Here is a 22,334-nt window from a genome sequence, read left to right on the forward strand (position 1 = left end):
TGTGTTTATCTAGTTGAGGGGACTCTGAAATCCAAGGAGGTGGATTGTGTAAGATCTCAAAATTACTGGAAAGTTGCTGAGCCTCAGTGAGTGTGGCACTAGAGAGCAGGGGCAGTGGTTTGGTGTTGGGGGATCCACTGACTTCTAAGACCTGTCTATGTGGAGGCAAAGACACTTACCGTGGCCATGGAATTGATACGGTCAATGTAGTACTCAGGCCAACTGGTTGCCAGCTTGTTGGGGTCCTCCTGCTCCTGAAACAAGAATGGTGGTCTTAGGTGTGTCCAACCTGTGTCCCATGGGATACATGTATCTCAGGATAGCTAATACTGAGGCCCAACACATTAGTAGATAGATGACAGTGTTGTACCACAATGTCAAAGAGTTGAACACTTCCTGATGGACAGATCCATAGGCTAAGATGGAAGCATCATTTGAAGTCTGAGGTGGATCAGTTTTCAGCCCTGCCCACAAGAGCAACCTGTGGAAATTGCAAATCCTCCCCATGTCTCTGTCTCTTCCTCAGTGAAATATTGACAATGAATATGGCTTTGTATGACCACCAAGGGAGGACAGAAAGTGTGCAGGGATCATTTTCAACAAACCACAAGCACAAACTCTAAAATATTGCTCCTGCTGTCCCCATTCTGCTTATACTTAATACAATAGCATTTTATGATTGTTGAGCATCACATTAATTTATATTTTTATGTCTTCCATTTGTGTGCCTATACATAGGTATATATGTACTTGTTTGTGCAAGTACAGGTGCACAAGTACGTATGTGTGTACACGTGTAGCCGAAGGCCTAAGCACAGCCCTGGGTATTGTTCCTTAGGCACTGTCCACAAAGTCTCTTACTGGCCCAAAGTTTGTCAGCTGGTTTAGGATAGCTACCCAGCAAGCTCCAGGGGATCCCACATGTCTCTGCCAACTCTGGGGTTATAAATGTGCTGGCCACTACACATAGCTTAAAAAAAAAAAAAAAAAAAAAAAAAAAAAAAAAAAAAACCCACTATATTCTGTAGATCAAACTCAGCTCTCCATACTTGTGTGATTTACCAGTGGGCTATCTCCCCGTTCCATTTTGTCAAAAATTAAAAAAAAAATCATTATCTGGTACAGTTGTTTAAATAGAAAATGTCCCCCCCAGATGTATGCATTTGAACACTTAGTTCCAGTCAGGGAGGTTACAGGCCTTTAAGGACATGGAGCCTTGCCAGCTTGCCAGGAAGCAGGCCGAAGATGGGAAGTAACACTTCTCACCTTAGCATCTCACTGACCCCGACCCAGCCTGAGAATCTGGCAGGTGCCTGCTCCTGGGTTTCTGGAATAGAGAATCCTAATTCCCAGAGGGTAAGTCTGAGGAAACAGGACGGCTTTTCTTGCCTTTGGGTTTTTAAAACGAGTTGTACTTGTGTGTACACATGAAGGTATATGTGTGTGGAATGCTGATATGTGAGCGTATGTAGGTACACGTGCACATATGGAAAACAGAGGACAACCTCACACAATATTTCTCAAGAGCCATTTGCCTTATTTTTTTTTTTTGAGATAAAGTCTCTCATTGGGATCTGGGGCTCACCAATTCAGCCAAGCTCGTTAGCTCAAGAAGCCCTAAGGAATCTCCCATCACCATCTCTCCAAGACTGGGATAACAAGCATGCACCAACAATCTTTTTTTTTTTTTTTTTTTTTTAATGTGGTTGCATGGATTTGATCTCAGGTCCTCAAGCTTGCAAGCAACCACTTTACTGACTAAGCCGTCTTCCCAGCCCACACTTATTTTTCTTTACTGTTTGGCTTTAGATTCTTAGTGTGATACTGGTACCTAAGACTATCTCTTGAATGAATTAAAGAAAGACTGAATAAATGAAGAAGCATCTCTCTCTCTCTCTCTCTCTCTCTCTCTCTCTCTCTCTCTCTGTGTGTGTGTGTGTGTGTGTGTGTGTGTGTGTGTGTGTGTGTGTGTGTGTATGTGTGTACATGCACCCGCGCTAGGGACTGAGGCAGAGCAGGAGGGGTTAAGAGTGGGAACCACCTTCTTCTTGCTGCAGTAGATCTGCCATTTCTTCTCTGGTGGCAGTGCAAACACAGCCTCCCGGTTTTTATCTGTGAGGTCCAATTCATCCTGCAAAGACAAGAAGAATCATGCCTGAATATAAAGCTCTACAGGACATTAGAACACTCCCAAACTCTCCCTTAGCCTATGATCTTTCTCCCAGAGAGTATCACACACACACACACACACACACACACACCATAAAGCATTTCTTCTTCTCCTAGAAGCAGAATTCCAAGCCCTCGCCTTAGCCAAGTCCAGCTTCTTTTTCCCCGATGTTCCTTTGCTTCCAGCCCACACACTGTCTTTTCAAAGCCCCTTCCTGCTCCAGGCCACCCTGTTGCTGCCCCTTTGCTTTTCTGTTCCCTCACCAAGTGTCTGCTTGCTTGTCTGCTAACACCTTAGGTTGAGGCCTGACAATGAAAGCCCCGGCCAGGCCTTTAGATCTGCCTTGCTTCCCTCTCACATCTCCCCATCCTTCTGCCTGCCTAGTGGTCTCTCCTCCGAATTTTCCCGGATCCTTCAAGCTGGGTTGGTGAAGCTGGTGAGGCCAGAGACTGAGCAGTGGGAAGCGTACACCATTCTAACAGAAGCATTGGCATTGACCTGAAGCTGTTCCATCATCAGGACAGCAGGGGCAGCTATGCCTGTCTCAGGGCTCCATCAGAGGGGCAAGCCTCTGAAGTTGTCACAGTTTGGGGTCATTCTCGTGGTAACTTTGGTGACTCTCTAGGCTCGACCATGCTGGATGGCTTCTAAAGAGCTGTGTGTGTGTATGTGTGTGTGTGTGTGTGCGCGCACACACACACACACACACACACACACACACATAGTTGTACTCATACATATGTTATGTACACCAGAGCACAACTTTGGGTGTTCTTCAGGGGCTGTCTACCTTGCTTTGTTCCTAAGACAAGGTCTTGCCTAGGGTTCACCAAGTTTGCTGTGTTAGAAATCTGTCTGGTTCTGCCTCCCTTGTTGGCAAATCATCTGCCAACGTTTTTTTCTTTTAGATGGATGTTCTGGGCTCAAACTCACCTCCTTATGCTTCTGCGGCAAGCACTTTGTCAAATGAACTCTCCCCACAGTTCTTGTTTAACTTCATTTTGAGACAGGCTAACTCTGTTGGACACAGTGGCCTTGGAACTTACTATGTAGCACAGAATTGCCTTAAACTCTAACCCTGGCCCACGCCTCAGAGATCTCCTTCGGAAGTTTCTTTACCATGAAGCTTGTGAGCCATTTAAAGGATCATCAAAGAAATGGTTAAGAAGCCATGTGGGAAACATAATATGCTTTTCAACTCGATTGTGAGCTAATCTTGTTTATGTGTGTGGTACTGGGGATTGAGCGTGCTAGGTAAGTGACCCACCACCGAGCTATAGCCCAATGCCCGCTGAGAATTTTGAGAAGCAAAAGCAAAACACTTATCAAGGCCACAAAGTATAATATTAATCTTTGTATTTTCATGTGTGATAAACAGTAAGAGTTATATCTACAGGAGGTATAAAACTCATAATATCTATAATATCTTTACATATTTTTAATCAAGAAGGGACTTTAAGATATTGAGTGTGCGTGTGCGTGTGCGTGTGCGTGTGTGTGTGTGTGTGTGTGTGTGTGTGTGTGTGTGATGAATACAGGTATCCATAGAAGCTAGAAGAGGGGATCAGATCCCCTGGAGCTGAAATAACAGATAGTTGTAAACCACCCAGCATGGTGCTCAGAACCAAGCTTTAGTCCTCAGTAGGAACAGCAAACCCTCTTTCCCACACTTAGGCATCTCTCCAGCGCTAAGGCCTTGGAGGTAATATTTAAGACTTCTCCTTCCCTAGGTCAGAACTGGTAGAAATGTAATGGGAATGGTATATTTCAAAATGTTCTAGTCATACTTAAAAAAAATTAAATAAATAAAGAGAAAAAGTAGGCAAAGTTAATTTTAATGTTACATTTTATTTCAACTAATATACCTAAAATATGACCATTTCAACATGTAATAAATGTAAAACAGATCAGTAATATATTTTACATTTTCTTCCTTTTCCTTTCCTGTTTTTTAATTTTTTTTTTTTTATTTGGAGATAGGCTCTCTTATAGCTCAGACTGGTCTGGAATTCACAATGTAACTGATGATGACCTTGAATTCCAGATCCTCCTGCCTCCACTTCCCAAGTGCACCACTACCTCTGGCTCATGATTTCTTTCAGACTAAGTCTTCAAAACCCCTGTGTATAATCACCCACTCTCTCTGTCCTGATGGGGTGGTCAGCAGCTGCCACTGGACAGTACACACCACAGTGCTTTAAAAGAATGCTCACCAGGGTGCCTGAGAGAATGCTATTAACTGTTCTCATCATCTCTTTTCACTGTCTGACCCTTTCTAATGGCAGCCAGGCTGGTCCAGAACCAAAGGGAATTGGAGACAGATCCTTACTTCTGAGGTCCGTTTCATGATGTCTGCCTCAATGAGGGTTTGTTTCTTCTGCAAGAAAGGTACTTTGGGAAGCCTACCTACCTCACTTCTAAAGAGAGCCTTGTGGAGTGGAGAACACGGCACACAGGCTCCTATCCTCTGCCCACCTCTGCGTGTCTGTCCACCCGTTTCCCCACCATCAATACCCTCTCAACCCTTTGCCACTGACCACCAGCTCTGCAAAGCGGACGTTGAGCTCCTCTGGGTTCAGGATGGGACCGGAGAAATCCAGATACTGCAATGGGTGGTTGTCCCGGAGGTCGATCTCGGGAAGGTCACTGCCTCCAAAGCAGCAAAGGAAGCCCAGGCCATGGGGACTCCTCTTGCGGAGGGCCATGGTCACTGCAGGCTGGGGTGGTTGGCAGGCAGGCACCTTAGGTCCTCATTGGTACAATCTAGGTAGAGGGATAGAGAAAATGAGTGGTCGTGAGAAAGAGCTAGACAGGTAGGGACAGCGGCTACTTTGGCTGCAGAACTCTTATCACAGAGGCTATTGTGGGCCATCAACTCAACATTAAATTTCTGCCCAGTGTCTCACACACCCTCTGCTTCTTCAGGCTCCTTTCACCTGGTGTTATTCAACTGTCTTCATCAGACTTGCAAGTGCTTCCTGACATGGACATTTCCCCATTCCCTTTCTTTATCCCTGGAGAAGTGAAGAGGATAGTAGTCACAACATGTGACCTTCAGGTGGCCAAGCTGAAGGTTCTTATCTCATGATTTCCATTCCTGTGGTAAAAATATCTTAGGAGCTCTCTGACCCCTGGACGATCAACATCCACCGAAGTTCATTGATCTGAATCACATCAGGGTCTAGAAGTGATGTTTTAAAGACAATGGGTATGTGTGTGTAGACAGGAGAAGTCAAGTGTTAAAAGAAACTCTGAACTAATTATCGGGCACAGTTCCGGGACTTCAGAGAAGCAGAAGATGGAAAAGGCCTTCCCAGCTTTTTCCTATTCTCTTGTGCTCAGACATGTTGCAAGTAACACAAAATATCCACAAGACAATGGCTTACCCATCCATCTTGAAGAAAGCCATTACCCTCACCCTCAGCAAGAGGATTGCTGGGAAATTAAACATCTCAAAGGCTACCCTTTGAGATGATGTTGAATATATTCGGGGAAATCTGGTCACATGTGCTTTTTTATACCCACCAAGAAGACAGGCCAGCGCTCTGGCTAGGAACTAGAACTGATGAGTTGGAACAGAAAGGGTTAACTCATTGGCTTGACACTAATGAAGCCTCACCCAGGAATGCCAGCTGGAGGAGGAGCACTGGCCCCCACCATAGTTGCCATGGCTACCCCTAGACTGCTTAAAGCATCAGCACATAGATCCCTTTAGGGTAGATCTACCCTCCACCCCTGGTTCCTAACACACTTTAACAAGGAGACTAACAAGATTTGCATACTCAGTTTGCCCAGATCATCTTGCTACTCCATGCACATAGAGCTTCATTTTCTAAATAGAAATGTAGGGTGTGTGTGTGTGTGTGTGTGTGTGTGTGTGTGTGCATACATGCACATACCATGAGGCACATATAGAAGTCAGAAGAACACATGTCAGTTCCCCTTCACCTGCTAAGCCATATGTCCAATCTTTCTATTTAACTTGGTGGCGGTTGCTAAGAGGCTTTTGGGTCTTGGTACTTAGCTGTTTCTCCTCGATTATTAACATATGAAGATGTACCAATGGCTGTCACTACATTACTGTTGAAAAATGCCGACAGAGACAAGCACAGAAGTCCCATGACCCAACAGCCACATCTGCAGGTGCCAGTGAACTCTGTATCCATCCATGGGTCATGGCACTCAGCTAGCTCTACCCCCACACCATGCACTTCTTCATCTCTAGTCTTTCTACACAGCCATGTGAGAGACTTTCTCGAATGCCCAGTGGAGCTTAAGATACAGCAACTCTGAAGCATTCCTTTGAATCGAGATCTAGAAGATAAGCAAGATAAACATGGCACATGTGAGCCCTAGAACCTTCTAGAGAATAGCATTTTGCTCCCAGACTCCTTTGCCAACTCTCATTTAAGTTACAACCCACTTTAACTGCCCTTCTAGAACCTTCTTTTTTACTGATCCTATTTTCATCTTCCTCTATAGATCTTGTGATATGCTTTAAATAGGTTCAGACAAGCCTTAAATAAAATACTCTACAAGAGCCAAGTGATACACTGACTCTTTTCTCGATTAAACACTGGCTTTTACACAGGGAAAGGGCACCTTGAAGACAGAGGCTGCATCTCCTGCCTCTCTGGAACTTCCACTTCTATAGGTAATTAAACACTTGTACTAAGTGGGTGCTCAACCATTGGTCTGAGTCAACTTAGAAATAACCTGTGTTTGCAGAAAATGAAGATAGAGAGGGAGCCCTTTGCTAAGCAGCCAGGAGATACCCATTGAAATCACTCAGTACTAGCAGTTGACAAGCAATCAGGAACTTTTACCATGAATAAGAGGAGAGCAGTAGGGGGATGGAATGGGGGAAAATCTATCCAGGGTAATGGTGAGAAAGGCTTCAGATGAGGGAAGAGAGATGTCTTGGAGATTTTCCATGGGATTTGGCAGCTGATGACCAAGATAGACGATGTTTGTTACACTCTCATTGCTCAGACAAAAATACTTGACAAAGACAGCTTAAGGGAGTTTGCAGGTATATTCCCTTATGGTGGAAAGAGCACAGAGGCAGGAGTGGGAGGCGGTTGGTCACATCACATCCGCAGTCATCACAGAGGACGGAGCGATGAATGCAAGCATGCAACTGTTTTTCTTTTTTATGTAGCCTGGGACTACAGCCTGAGGAACAGAGATGGCTCTTCCACCTCAGTTAGTCCAACGTAGATAATCCGTCACAGACAAGCAAAGATTTGCCTTTTTGCTAATCCTAGACAGTGTCTATTTGACAGTCAATATTAACCATCAGAGTGAGCGAGATGCCTAGTGTCCCATGTCGGGCTTTGTCAGGCTTCAAATCTGAAGACAGATGGGATTGAGGGTAACCATGGAGACTATGAAGCTGATCTCTTTTGGTTCATCAGTCTTGTGAGTGCAAGGGGAGCTGGTGAGCAAGACATCTCTGGGTTGAGTGCTGAGCATATAAAGAAACATCCAGAAGTTGAAGAAACAAGGCTAAGCTAGTAGCATGACAGAACTCTAGGAGGGTCAGACTGATGTAGGAGGACTTGTAGTCCCTTATTCTTGCCTTCCACCTCTTATCTTCCTGTACCTGGAGTCTTCCTCAGCCTTCTCACCTCTTCTGCTCCTTCCAGACCATGACAAATTAGGAATACGGTGACCCACGCTGGTACAGGTTTATATTAGCTATTCATAGCCACTACTGCTGTGGGTGACCATTATCCTTGTCATAGCCTTTATCATCTGTGACATTTCTTCCCAGTGGGGAGCTAGGCCCACTGATGCTCATATGCTTTCTTAGCTGCAGCCACTTGCTGGCAGAGCCAGGAGCAGAGGCCTGGAAGCCAGGCAACCTGGCTTTGACTCTTGACTGGTGGTGACCTTAAAGATATCTATCTCCTAGCTAAGAGATAGCTCAGGTGCCTCATCCAAGATGCTGACATAATAGTGTCTTTCCCAAGGTGTTCTTTGAGGAGTAAATAAGGCCATATATGTAAAAACACCAGGACTACCTGGGTGCTCAGTAGGTGAAACCAATATGGCTGCTGGGTTTTGGTCTCAGGGTCACTACAGATAAATAAGACTGGCCCTTCCCAGAGGCACATTCCTTCCATGAGTCTCTGGGCGTACTTAGACCCAGGCTTAGAACAACTGCCTGACAGAATTCTGGAGTCACTCAGTTTTATCTTCAGAAACCAGTAGAGGAGACTGGGGAACTGGCCTTTTCCTGGACTCTGAACTCATTAGTTAGAGAAGGAAATGAAGAGACGGTGGGAGGTTGGGGTGACAGAAGGGCTAATTCCTCTGACTTGATCATTATATAACATGGGCATATACTGACACATGGCCTGTTCTCCACAGGTATACATAATGATTACACATTGATTAAAATCAGGGATGGAGGCTGGGGAGATGGCTTAGATGGTGACGTTCTTCTTGCCTTGCAAGCATTAGGGCCTGAGTTCAGTCCCTAGAATCTATGAGAAAAATTGCCAGACAGAATTGTGTGTGTGTGTGTGTGTGTGTGTGTGTGTGTGTGTGTGTGTGTGTGCGCCAAGAGCTGGGAAACAGGAGGGTCCTTGGGATTTGCTAGTTTGCTGGCCAGTGCGTGTATCCTATTTAGTCAATTCCAGTAAGAGACTGTGTGTCCAAAAGTTTAGGAAGGTGGAGAAGCAATACATGAGGCTGTCCTCTGGCTTCTACACACATGCTTGTATACACACACACACACACACACACACACACACACACACACACCACATAAATAACACAAATAGTGCCGGGAATACAGCTCAGTGATAGAATGCTTACCCAGCATACAAGAGACTAGGTTCAATTGCCAACAGTGCAGCCCAAACCAATCAATCATCAATCAATCAATCAAAATTTATAAAGAAAGCAAAGCAGAACCCAGTGACTGGCTGTGGGCAAGGAGGGGTTGGGGGGGTGACCAGAGCATCCTGTGGTGTCATTGTGTCATTGTCCAGCTGCTTTAAGAAGAGGAATCGAATTGATTATCCCACAGGAAGCAAGAACAGAAGGAAACCCAGCAGACTGAGCTCAGGCCAAAGGGACTGAACCTGACCCACTTTTCTCTCCACAGAAGCCTCCCCAGTGCTGCAGCCTCTTCCTGTTGGGACACAGAACCACAAGATCAACACTGTGTATGAGCTGTAAGCACCCTGAAAGAGACTTATCCTCACAGTGCCTCCATACTCCAAGACTGGGGCTGGCCCCAGCTCTGTCTGTATACTTCTGGGTCAACAGTCATGGTATTTCATAGTGTTCCTTTCTGAGACTTAACGCCCTCCAATGTAACAGCTGCCTTTGACTGAAGACCTCCAAAGACTCCACCACTCCAACCTTCCCCGCTATCTGGCTCAATCCCTTCTCAAAGATTTCCCAAGGGCTCCCCCTCAGCCCATTCTGAGCATCCCAGCTCCTCGAATTCCATCCCAAGCCAGGCAGGAAGGACTTCCTATCTCTTGATTCTATTCCCATTTGGTCTCCTCTAACCCTCCCCCCTAAGTCATGACCCTTCACCACACCACATGCACAGCTTGCATCCTAGAACTATAGAGTCTCCATCAGCAGTATATACTTCTTGATCTAAATTAAAGACAGAATAATGCTAACACTTCTAATTTGACAGTATAAAAGGCACTGGGATCGATCACCATTTTATACCCATGAAGACCTTAGATCGATGATGTCATTTTAAAGAAGTAATTAAGAGGCTAGGAAGATGAGTAAGTTGAAAAAAAATGCTTGCTGTGCATGCAGAAGAACCTGAGTTCAGCTTCCCAGAACCCACATGGGAAGCCATTCATGACTGCCTGTACTTATAATCCCAACACTGGGGAGAGCGAGACAGGAGGATCCCTGCCACTCACTGGGCAACAGCCCAGTCAAATTGATAAAAGCAAGCTGAGGAGCTCTCAAAGAATATCATTCTAGGTTAACCTCTGCACACATACCTGTACCCCACACCCCTACACACACACAAGAATCGGTTAAGGAGCAAACAACCACAAAACAGGGGCTCCACGAGGGTCAGTCAGATCATCACATCATCATACAGCTAGTTGACAGCACAGGTATATGATCTGTTATAAGCCCCTGAGGCTCAGTGTTCCTGTCCAATGTCCTAAGTCAGGACCAGTTCAGGATTTTCTCAGGTATTGTATAGATTCGGAATCTCTCGCCAGACTTCTGTGTTTCCTGTAAGTTGTACTGGCAGCACTGAGATCTCGGGCACAGTGAACTTGGAATACATCAAATGGGGTGGGAGATGGGTGGGTAGGGTAAAGAAGGAAACATGGAGGGATGATTAGCACTGAGAAGCCCTTGGAAGAGTGGTATGGAACTGGCTATCATAGAAGTTATGTGTCTATACATACATATGTACATACATACATACAGGCAGACAGACAGACAGAGATAGAGAGACAGAGACAGACAGAAGACAGAGAGACAGACAGATATTAAGTAGGGTTATTCTATAAAAAGTTTATTATTCCACTAGACCCTTCAGGCCAACAAGTAAAGAAGCGGTTACCTCTTCTGGAGTTATTAGCTAGTGAGGTCTGATAGACCCCTTGACACCCCCAAATATTACGGGATGTTGTCAATGATCTTGGTTACCCTCTAGAACTTGACAGTAAGACCTTATTGTTGAGGACACTGTACACTTAGGCCATAGAACATGGAGAAATCCAACTGGTACTGACCTGAAGATCCACCCTTATGGGCTTGCTGTCATAGTGCTGGGAGGTGCTATCCAGGCTACTAGAGGAGAAGAGAACCCTGTGAGCCACAATAACTGGCCTGGGAAGATGTTCACTCTGGTCCAATTGTAACACAAATATCATAGACGTATTGTAAGTTATATTATCAAGTAATAAAGCTTCAAGAGCTGTTAAGTCGCTTGGTCAACAATGCTTAGCTGCCCAGAGACCCAGCTAGGACCCACAAGTTTGTGTTTTAAACTCCATTCACGTCCAGTGGTCTTGTTGTGAAGGCAACGCTGAGCCAGGAGCCCCCCTTTTTCATGAGAACAATGCTTCAGCTTTACCCCCACATCCCTGCACAGCGCAACACAATGAGCATGCGCTACCGGCTCAGTCTCCTCGCCTTCATATGTTTTGCACTCAAGCTGTACTGGGTCACATGGTATAGGGAACCCTGGCTTGAACCCAGAGGCCCCAGGCCAGCTCTAGGCCCTCCAACTTTGTGACTGGCAGCGTGAGCCTGGGCAGAGCTAGGGAGGGAACACTTTGGGAACTAATCAGGCTCCTTCCAGAGCAAGCCTGGCCTAGAACCCAGCTGAGTGTGTACATATGGTCCCTCTCTGGATCTTTCCTGGGTCTTCCCTATCACTCAATACCTTCCTATATTCCAGCCTGTCACTCTCAGCATCTTGGCATCTAGAGAAGGCCCTCTGTGTAGACCGGGGCCTGACAGGACACAAATACTACATAGCAGATAGAGTCTACCTTCTTGGAGGCAGAGTAGGGTAGAGAAGGCAGGGACCAAAGACAGGGATAACAAGTGATCTATCTACTAGATGATCAATGGCACATACGAAGTGAACCTTTACTCTCTTCAGCCTGTTCACACAATTTCATCTGTCAACCAATTCATTCATTCATTCTTTCTAACAAAGAATGTGCATGTGGAGTGTATGTAGCTGTCATACAGGCGTGGTATGTGTGGGCGGTAAGTGTTCATTTAAAGTGTAGATGAATGGTGTGTGTGTGTAAAGTGCATGTAGATAATATATGTAGATAGTTCATGTGGGTGGTACCTTAGATCTGTATGTGTATATGTCCTGTGAGTAAATGGCACATGTGCATATGTGTGGTTTGTATAGATAGTATATGTACATGTGTGGTACACACCTGGTGTGTGTGTGTGTGGCATATGTATGTGTGCATGTGATATGTGTCCATGTGTGGTGTGGCATGACATGACATATATGCATGCATGTGTGTAGATGGTGTATATGTAGTGTATATAGTGGTATATATGCATATGTAGTGGCTGTAGATAGTAGATACGCATGTATGTGTAGAGAGCAGATGTGTGATGTATGTAGATAGTACATGCGCATGTGAGATGTGCATATGTGTAGATGGCATAAATATGCATGGTATATTCTTGAAGACTGTATATGTGTGTTGTATATGTGTGTGGTTGTATATGTTTAGGTGGTTCATGTATATGTATGGTGTGTGGAGGGTATATGTGCATACATGGAGAAAGTCTGTAGATATATGTGTTTAATTGTATACATGTGCAGATGATATGTGTATATATGTGGTATATGTTAAAGATAACATATATTATGGCATATGCGTATAGATATAGATGTGAAAATTTGTGCATGTAGGTAGAATACAGGCATGTGTGGTGTATATGTTGAGATGACGTGTGGAACCATAATGGCCCAGGCTTATGGAGGAAAGGTTGAGAGAGATCTAACCCCAAATACCTTGAACATGAGGACAGCAGTAGTCCGCTACCTCCCACTTCCCAACCTGGCACCATAAGCCGGCTGGCTCACCATCAACCCTAGTAAGAATTTATTATCCTGACAGTTATCAGGGTTCACTACTTGTTTGATCTTATAAGGTTCCCTCTATCCCCCACCCTACAACCCCTGAGTATGTAGATAAAACACCTTCCAACACCCCTTCCCTGGCTAATGGTACATGGCCACACATACCTTGGCCCAGAGACCCTGGCCACCTTGTCAGGGGCATAAATACCCCCTTCCCCTGCCCCCAGTAGGTGAACCAGTTCTCTGAAGCTGTTCTCAGGTGTGTTCATTGCCTGAGTGCTCATCAAGGACCAAGGTCCTGCACTGCATTCACCCGTGCCTGGCTCAGCTTCCCTCCCTCCAGTCCAGCTAGGTGCCCAACTGGCCTGGCTACCCCCAGGGGGAAGTGAACATGGGCAGCAGTGACGTGTGTGTATGTGTTTGCTGTGTAAATGACGTACATGTACATGTTGTATATGGAAAGATGACATGTGCGTTTTGGAGCATAGATGTTCATGGGTGGAATATGTGTGTAGAGAGTACATGTGCATGTGTGGTATACATGTTTAGGTGGCACATGTATGTGGCATGTGTATGTAGATGGTGTAGATATCACCTGTATAAGTAGGATTTGTATGTTTGTGTAAAGAGTACGTATATGTGATTTGTGTCTGTATATAAGCTATGTTATATACTAGGTTTTGTATGTGTGTTTGTGTGAATGTTTAGGGGTACGTGTGATTTGTACATATGGTGCGTTAGCGTAAGTGATACCTGTCAACGCATGATGTGTCATATCTGAGCTGTGGTATACATGCATGGATACTGTTTGTGTGGTGTATTTGGGGTAGGTAGTATGTGTGCATTGCTATATGTGTTACTCTTTAAGAAGCACACCATGACTGCTTTGAGTTTCAAGTCTAAGCAGGAAAAGACTTGTGAGCTCCCAGCAACATGAGCAGAGGGGCTGTTCACATCCCTGAAGAGAAGTGACATGCCATCTCAGCAGCTCACCCTCAGCCCAGATGCCCAGGCATCATATTTAGGAACTGTGATTGTGGGGAATAAGGACTCTTTACTGCAGCTTCCCATGAGCCACATGGCGTCCTGGGAGCAGAGACTACTGAGTGGGTGCTGTTATGGCAGTGGGCCAGAGTCTGAGTTCAGACACCTAGTGCATCTGCCCGCCACTGAGGGACATCAGGATGCTTGGCTGACTGAAACCAGCAGTAATGCCCAGAGGAGGGCTCATTCCCGTCACATGATATCTGATCCTGTATAGCTTCAGTTTGACTGTGGAGTGTGTGTGTGTATGTGTGTGTGTGTAGTTTGTCTGTGTGAGTGTGATGTGTGTGTGTAGTGTGTCTGTGTGAGTGTGATGTGTGTGTAGTGTATCTGTGTGAGTGTGGTGTGTGAGTGGTGTGTGTGTGAGTGTGTGTGTGTAGTATATCTGTGTGAGTGTGGTGTGTGAGTGGTGTGTGTGTGTGTGGTGTATCTGTGTGAGTGGTGTGTGTGTGAGTGTTGTGTGTGTTGTGTGTGAGTGGTGTGTGTGTGTGGTGTATCTGTGTGAGTGGTGTGTGTGTGAGTGTTGTGTGTGTTGTGTGTTTGTGTGTGTGAGTGTTGTGTGTTTGTGTGTTTGTGGTGTGTGTGTGTGAGTAGTATGTGTGAGTGTGTGTATGTTCATGTGAGTACATGTGAGCATGCGCATGCCTGTGTATCTAGCAAATGGAGCTGGACTTTTCCGCATGTGTATTACACTGGGGCAAACCCTGCCTTTGCCATGGGAAATGAGCTGGTAAGTTCTAGCTGCTCCTGAGAATCTGAGATGGGAGAAAGAAATCAATGTCAATCACGCATCCCAAACAATCTCAGTGCTCCACACCTCAAATGAAACAAAACCAACCCCAACCCCAACACATCTCTAGGAAAGACACTAGGTATACTCAGAGCTGGGTTGGACCCGGACCCATGCTCTCCCTCTTACTCCTACTTCCCTCCCCCTTGTCTCCCTCCCCCTCCCCTCCCCCCTCCACACACACCACACACACACACACACACCTCCCCCCTCTCCTCTTTCCCCTCATCTCTCTCTCCTCCTCTTTTCCCTCTCCTTCCTCCCTCCTTTTTTTTTTTTTTTTTTTTTTTGGCAATGTTAGAGATTTGAGCATTGAGCTCAGAGCTCAGGCTGGCCTTGTGCTTCCTCTGTATGTAGCTCAGGCAAGCTTTGAACATGAACCTGGTGTTCTCCTGCTTCAGCCTCCCAAGTAGCTGGCATCAGAGGCCTGTGCCCCCAAGCCTGGAAATAAATTCACTTTCTATTTCTGGTTGTGTTTAATTATCACAACATCCTACAAACAAAGTTTTAAGATTTGATGTCTATTTTTATTTTTTAGATAGTGTGGTCTAAACCCGGGGCTTTGCAAATGCAAAAAAGACTGCATTTCTACCCCTGAGTTACCTCTTCAGTATTGAAAAAAAAAAAAAACAACTTTAAAGTTTTAAAACTGGGTCTCAGTAAGGTACTCAGACTACCCTGAAACTGACTGTGCAGCTCATATATCACTCAAATGTGTGATCCTTCCACCTCAGCCTCTGTAGTAGTTGCGATTACAGGCCCGTGCCACCAGGCCCGGCCACGCTTCTTTTTATATACAAGGAAATAAAGGCTTGAAGAAGCCCAGTAACTTGCCCAACTAAGCGTGCAAACCTCCATTTCAGTGATTCCAAAACTCAACAGCCTTTCTAACGCACAGAGATCGGAAGGTATGAATGACAGCAACAGTGTAAACAGAAAGCGTCCACACAGCCGTGGCACTACCTAAGGTACGCATGTCAGTCCAGAATCTTCACTCATCTCCCCATCCCAGCTCTCAGAATAGAACCTGGCTTTTCCAGAGAGCAGCCTGGCTCAGAGCCCCAGCTGTAGGCAGCCATCCGGCCGCATCATCTTACCACGCACCACCCGAGAGAGGTCCTAGTGATCTGGTCCTGGGGGTGGGGGGAATGCCCTTGGGATGCCAGCTGGGTACACTCTCCATCTACATCCTCCTGCTACTGCCCTGAAAGTTTTAATATGTTTTAAATAAGAAACCCTACATTTTCTTCTTACCCCAAGTCCTGAAAACCACGAGGCTGGTCCTTCCCGGTCTCTACAGTGGCCAGCTCGGACAGGATTTTGAAGGAAGTGCTGCCCGGGCTAGCCACTCCCTGTATGTTTCCAAATCTGTTACCCGCAGTCCCTGGATGGGCAGGACTGGAGACAGATATATTGCTTTAATCTGGGTGGCTTCCTGTACCGATGGCCTTGATCCACACTGCTCAAGAACTGGCCCCCATCCCTCCGATCTCTCTCCTCCCTCTCTGGCCTCCCTCGCCCATGCCGAACTACCATGCTTCCTATCATGGTGACCCACTTATTCCTCCGGGGACTAGAAGGCATGGAAAGCTGAGGCGAATCTCCCCTCTCCCCGGAGGCAGGAACTTGATAAGAGCTAATGAATTGCTGTATTCAATAGAGTCCTGACTCTGTCTGTGATAAGATGTTGTATTAAAGTATCGAGACATTAAGCCTGCACAAAGACTCTATGTCCTTCATCATTCTAGAATTGGATAAGTAATAAAAGCATAAGATTAGCTGAGCTTTGAAATAAAGTCAGGAACTGTGCTGCTCCGTCTCCTGCGGGTCTCTGTGTTAACCCAACTCTCATCCTCAGTATCCCCTACACCTGTTCTCTCCCCAGCTATCTCTTCTCCCTCTATCCCTACTTTAAAAAAACAGTGGCCTTTCTGGCCACAATACGTGCTCACTCTCCCCCCAAACCTCACGAAACCCCAGTTCATAGAGAATCACAGTATTTGAGTTATTTTGTACGTGTTTACATTTTTATAACAATGGGCTTTGCTCCATCTAGATTTTGGTCCCAAGAGAATGGCCTCTGGCACCCTGCCACGTCCTGGGAAAGCACTCTCTACATGAATTAATTCAAAAGGCCAGGTACACAAAGAAATAAAAGGAATTCACTCCTAAGAAATTAATCTTTGTTCATACCTAAGGAACCCAGGTCTTTTCCTCTCCAGCATTCACTGAAAGGTGTGGAGACCTTAGCCAAATATTCTCAAGAGGGGTCACGTGACAGAAAGAACTATTCTTTTGTAGATTTGCACAGTTAAATCATACATGCAATTCCCAGGTAAACTCGGAGCATTTTGATTTCAGAACCTCTTAATTCTGGTTTTTCATTTTCATTTTATTTTATTTATTTATTTCAAAGCTTTATTTATTTTTTATTTTATTTGGATAATTATTTTACCTGCATGTATATATGTACACCATATGCATGCAGTGCCCATACAGGCCATAAGAGGGTGTCAGATCCCCTGGAGCTGGAGGGTTGCATCATTGCTGAGAATTGAGACCCTTGGTTCCTCTGCAAGAGCAGCCACTGCTCTTAACCACTGAACCGTCTGTCTAACCCCTTTGGTTTTCTTTTTTGAGACAAGATGTCACTATGTCACCCAGACTGTTCTAGAGCACACTATGTATGTAGCTCCCTAGGCTGGCACTAAACTGGTGGTGATCCTCCTACCTCAGCCTCTCAAGTACAAGGATGAGAGGTACATCCTACCGTTCTGGTTCACGTCCCTGCCAAACACCACATGTTGCACACAAATGCTGTAAGAGATAGTTCTCTCCAAGTGTTTCAAGGAGCAGGCTACAGATGCTGAGGTATCCTCTAGAACCCAGCCCCCTCCCAAGGTCTCCATGCCCTGTCTGAACACCTCATTTCTAGCCTGTTTTCTTTTTCACATCTGACATTCCTGCAAGCTTCGCACCTATTCTCTTCACAGAAAGGGTCTCCCCTTCTCAGTGCTGGGTGATCAGGATGCTCACTCTCCCGTCATCCTGGAAACCTCACACTAGTGTGGCACCTCCTTGCATATTGTCATTCCATCTGATACCCCAACCCTTTTTTCTGGTCTGTCCCTTCTTCTCAACCACCCACTTCCTGAAATTCTCCCTATATAGGAGAAAATTCTCCCTAATTCTCTCTATAGCTCCTTCTATTCCCCAAACCCATTGCCTCTCCATGCTTCCAACCCTGCTCAAAGGCTGCCTACCCAGAGTCCATTTCCATGGTGGATCCCCCAGCTCCCAAGATAGACTTCCCTCCATACAGTGGGTCCACCCCAAGCCAACCTTCCCCCAGAGTCCATCTCCACGGAGACCATCTCCGTCTCTCTCTGCTGCCCTTCCCACTCTGTCGGCTGTCACCCAGGAAGCCTCCCTTTCTATTGGTACCTGCTGCCCTCCTAATCCTGGTAGACTGGCAGCATCCAACTTTAGACAGACCTACTGCTTCCTGAATTATAGCCAGTCTCGATGAGCCAGGACATTCCTCATGTAGAGACAACATCTCCACAGTTCTGCAGGAACTACGTAGCGCCCAATGCGGGGACTTGTCGAGTATGCCAGGGCACAGCCAAGGTTCAGAGCTTGGATGTCTGCTTTTCTCCCCCTCTCTAAAAGACTCCTTACAGCTTTTTATCATAGTCAAACCCAATGATCCCTAGAGAACCCTCCTTTCCCTGATTCCCACCTTCATAGATTTCTACTTAGATATACCCCAGGAACACGTGTGGACCTCTTTCTAAACTGACTCTGCCTCCCTGATTCTTTCTGGGAATGGCCTAGCAGGCCCGATGTTCAAAACCACAGAAGTGCTTTAAGCTGCCAGTCACACACTGCATCAGACACAGCCTATATGTTATTTCTTCCTCATAAAAAGAAACTGGTTTTTCTCAGACAGGGATCTCATAACCCAATCAGTCCTCAAAATTTCTGTGTAGCCAATGATGACTTTGAACTTCTGATCCTCCTGCCTCTGCCTCCAGGTTCTGAGATTACTGGCATGTACTATTATACCCAGTTTTATGTTGTACTGTGGATTGAACCTAGGATCTCATGCAGGATGGGCAATCACTCTACCAACTGACTTGCCCTCAGAGTCCGTCTCCACAGGAAGCTCAGGAGACTCGTCAACTTAGGTCTTAGCACCCAAGTCTTAAATTTGAAGGGGAGTGTACAGAGAAATTAAACCACTGGGTCAAGGTTCACAGAACATAACCCTCTAAACTGGGACTACAAACAGATTCGACCAGCTGGCCAAAGCTTTTATACATCTCCCCAACACACACAGACACACATAGACACATAGACACACACACACACACACACACACACACACACACACACACACCATGTTCTGCTTATAAATTACCTGGTGTGGACACCCAGTCACTTCTCCCTACAAGTGTTCTTTGTCAATTCTGCATTCACCCATGTGAACCCTCCCATTCCATCCAGGCACTGGCAACATGACTCTACTGTCACAGTATCTAGAGGACTGGTGTTCAATGCCTTGCATGGCTGGCTGTGACTCTGCTCACCTCAGCTTGCTTGAGCCCTAAGCATGGAGCAGTTTCTGCAAAGCACTGTTCTCACTGGTCTGGCTGAGTGCCAGCCGAGGCCGAGCCAACCCCTTTCTTCTCTGCTTCACTGGTCCCCTCTCACACCTCTTCTTGGCTTCAGGCCGAAACCACACGGTAAACCACCAGCTTGGATGAGAGCCTAGTTTCCCAAGCCCTCATCTCTCCTGCTACCTTTTTCTGCTGGATCACAAATGGCATTGCATCCCGAGTCACCTAGTGGCCCAGTCACCTAGATGTTCTCAGAGTTCCAGGTGGGCAAGAATGAGGTCAGGAGCCAGGCACCTGCAGTTCTGATAGTTCCCTCTGAGTGATCTGGACATGAGATTAGTTTTGGCTTGTCTGTGCCATTGTCTGCGGTGTGACTTATACCAACCTTTCCCACAACTCACCTTTTCTTTTCATGGCTACGATTGTGAGTGAAGCCCTTAGCGTCTCACCCCTAGCTACACAGTGTAGTCAACAACACCTGGATCCTACTCCAAGCCAACTGAGTAAGAAGCTGTAGGTGGGACTGGGGCCTGAGTAGAGGCCAGTAGGGCAAGCGGCTTATCTTGATGTGGTCAGGATTGTTCAAAGTTTAAAACTGCAAAGTCTCATGAAGAATGTTATCAACTCAAGCAAGTTGAGATAGCTGGCTACCTTACCAAGCTGGCACATGTAAAAAGGTATCCAGGTCAGTCTAATCTAGAGGTACCTTGGTCAGCACTAGAAATAGCCCAGCCAATCAGCAGCTTCCTCTGACCTTCCTCCCAAGTCACATTCGCCTGTCTTAGGTCTGATTATCTCAGAGGGGGTCTCCAGACCGGCAACAGTGTCACCCAGGAACTTATCAAGAACAGCAGAGATGGCTACCTCAAATAATAATAATAATAATAATAATAATAATAATAGTAATAATAATAATTAATATCTTTAACTTATCCATGTTCTTCCTATAAGCCATTTTAGATGTTTTCAGCCATCACAATTCCAATCATAAGAAACAGAGAAGCTCATCGTCACTATGATCTCTCAGTGACACCTGATGAAGTTGAATGCAGACAGAGAATCCACCAGGCTCCACTGTTCAGTGGTGATAGCATCATATTGACAACCATGTTTACTCGCCTTCAGACCTCTCACGAATTTCTACCAGAAGGGCCTCAGGTTTAGTGATGAACTCAGGAGTAACGAAGCTGTTAACTGTGAAGCCTGAGCTGGTGGGAGAGGCTTGAGGCTAGGATTTCAGTTCTCCTGGGAGGGTATAGTAAGACCAGAAAGGGCTTGGTTATAAATCCCAAGCAGGAATGTTTATTGACCTCTGACTAAGTGGCCAGCTCGAATAAGCCATCTGAGTAAATTCAACAATGGCTCCATAAAGTACGAGGTGCTGACATTTGTTGTTGTTGTTTTTTTTTTTTTTTTCCCATAGATGAAAATTTCTTTTTCTTGCTCCAGCTCAGGACCAGTGGGGAAATGGGTGCAAGAAGCAGACAGATGGAGGTTAGAATCGCTGCCCTGATTCTGAGAAAGCAGTTGTGAACCGGTGGCTTTAGATTGCTGAATTTCCTGATAAGCAAGGTCAAATCACAAGCCGTGCAACCAACGGTAGACCTCCTCACAGGAGTAGGCTTCTGACTTCCTCACCAAGACCTGCCCAGATGCACTCACCCTGCTGATGGCAGATCTAAGAGGAGAGGGGGGAAGGGAGGTGACAAGGCCAACTCAAAGCTCCTCCCAGAGGCATGGGTCAGATGCCTCGCCTCTTTCCTGATGATGAGATGAGCTGGGAGGCAAGAAAGAATAAGTGGCCAGGCTTTCTTCTTCAACTCCACTTGAGCCTGGTCCCATCCCCAAAGATGCTCATTTGGCTCAAAGAAAGAACTCAGGGTGTGTGGTCTGACTGTGCACAAACTCCACAGTGTGCCTGAGGCATCACCAGTACTGCCTCTTTTGGAAGCAAGAAGCCAGGGAGGTTCCTCTGCTCCCAAAGGTTGATGGCAATCATGTGTTCAATAAGGGAGACAGTTGCTCAGGAAACCTGCACTTCCTGCCCTTTACCTGAGCTCCTAAACAGGAGAACAGGAATGAGTCAACAACCGAGCCTCCTTCAGATCCAAGGTGGGTGGGAGAAGGTTTTCAGCGAGGCTAGAGCCAGATCTGTTGCATGCCAGAAGCTGGCGAAGGGCGCAAGTGCCGCCACCTATTACCGACCCCAGTTTCCCAGCTCTAAGCAGAGAGGCCAAGGCCTCGCCACCACCAAACAACTTAAGACATTTCTTGTTTTCTTGGCTGGCTTTCTCATTTTGTCTGGGACTGTGCTCCATCACATATCAGCTAGAGAGCCTCATGACAATGACCTACTATGCTCTTGTGACTTAAAGAAAGCTACCTGGGGCACGGAAGCAACTGCCTGACCCATAGTAGAACAACTGATACGCTGTAGGTGTTTGCATCATTGCTGTTTGAAGATGGCTTCTTTGAGAAGGCTGGAGGAGTGCCAGGGAGATGCTGGGGTGGTGAAGTATTTGCTTACAGGCATGAGGATCTGAGTTTTATTCCCAGAACGCACATAAAAAAGCCAGGCATGATGACGCACACTTGGGATCCTAGTGTTGAGAAGGTGGAGATAGGTAAAGCTCTAGGAGAAGCAGGGCCCGCTACTCTAGCCTACTTGGTGAGTTCAAAGCCTGTGAGAGACCATGCACCCAACATGATAGTGTATAACGCCCGAGGGACAAAAACCAAGGCTGTCCTCTGGCATGTACTCCCATGTGGGCACCTGCTCACACATGAATGCATATGGACACATATACATTGATTTTACTTTTGAAGAGAGAAGATTGGAGAAGGTTTTGAATGCGAGCAAATGACACAGAACAGCCCAGCCCCGAGAAAAGCACCAAGTCCTAAAGCTGTGAGCTCATGTGAGTCAGAACAGGAGCTGAGAGTAGGGCCAAAGAGAAAGGACAGAACGCCTGTGAAATGGGCACAGGGGTCTGTGCCATCTGTCTGGCAGAGGGGCTGAGATTCAGCCACTCAAAATAGAGCCGCCTTTTCTCCAACTTTGTGATTTACTTTTCCTTCTTCCCAGCTCCCTGGGCCACACTCCACATGCCTGTGTCCAGACTCATTTGTTTA

The 22,334-nt window shown here is 46.1% G+C and overlaps 1 protein-coding gene across 7 annotated transcripts in view; it reads right to left on the bottom strand.

Annotated features, from left to right (window-relative positions):
• The window catches only part of Daam2 (dishevelled associated activator of morphogenesis 2), a 116,348-nt gene that overhangs the window by 44,259 nt on the left and 49,755 nt on the right, over positions 1 to 22,334 (bottom strand). For 5 of the 7 annotated variants that reach the window (XM_034521522.2, XM_076915374.1, XM_034521521.2 and 2 more), the window contains exons 2-4: positions 4,708 to 4,933; positions 2,042 to 2,131; positions 180 to 254 (exon numbers count right to left, since the gene is read on the bottom strand). In XM_034521522.2, the coding sequence (XP_034377413.1) occupies positions 180 to 254; positions 2,042 to 2,131; positions 4,708 to 4,875 (333 nt within the window). In that variant the 5' untranslated portion in view covers positions 4,876 to 4,933. Of the gene's footprint in view, positions 1 to 179; positions 255 to 2,041; positions 2,132 to 4,707; positions 4,934 to 15,834; positions 15,964 to 22,334 lie in introns of those variants that run through there. The other 2 variants (XM_076915375.1, XM_076915373.1) reach the window with 2 other exon arrangements.

The sequence above is a fragment of the Arvicanthis niloticus genome, chromosome 17 (assembly GCF_011762505.2).
Source record: "Arvicanthis niloticus isolate mArvNil1 chromosome 17, mArvNil1.pat.X, whole genome shotgun sequence".
NCBI classification, from domain to species: Eukaryota; Metazoa; Chordata; class Mammalia; order Rodentia; family Muridae; genus Arvicanthis; species Arvicanthis niloticus.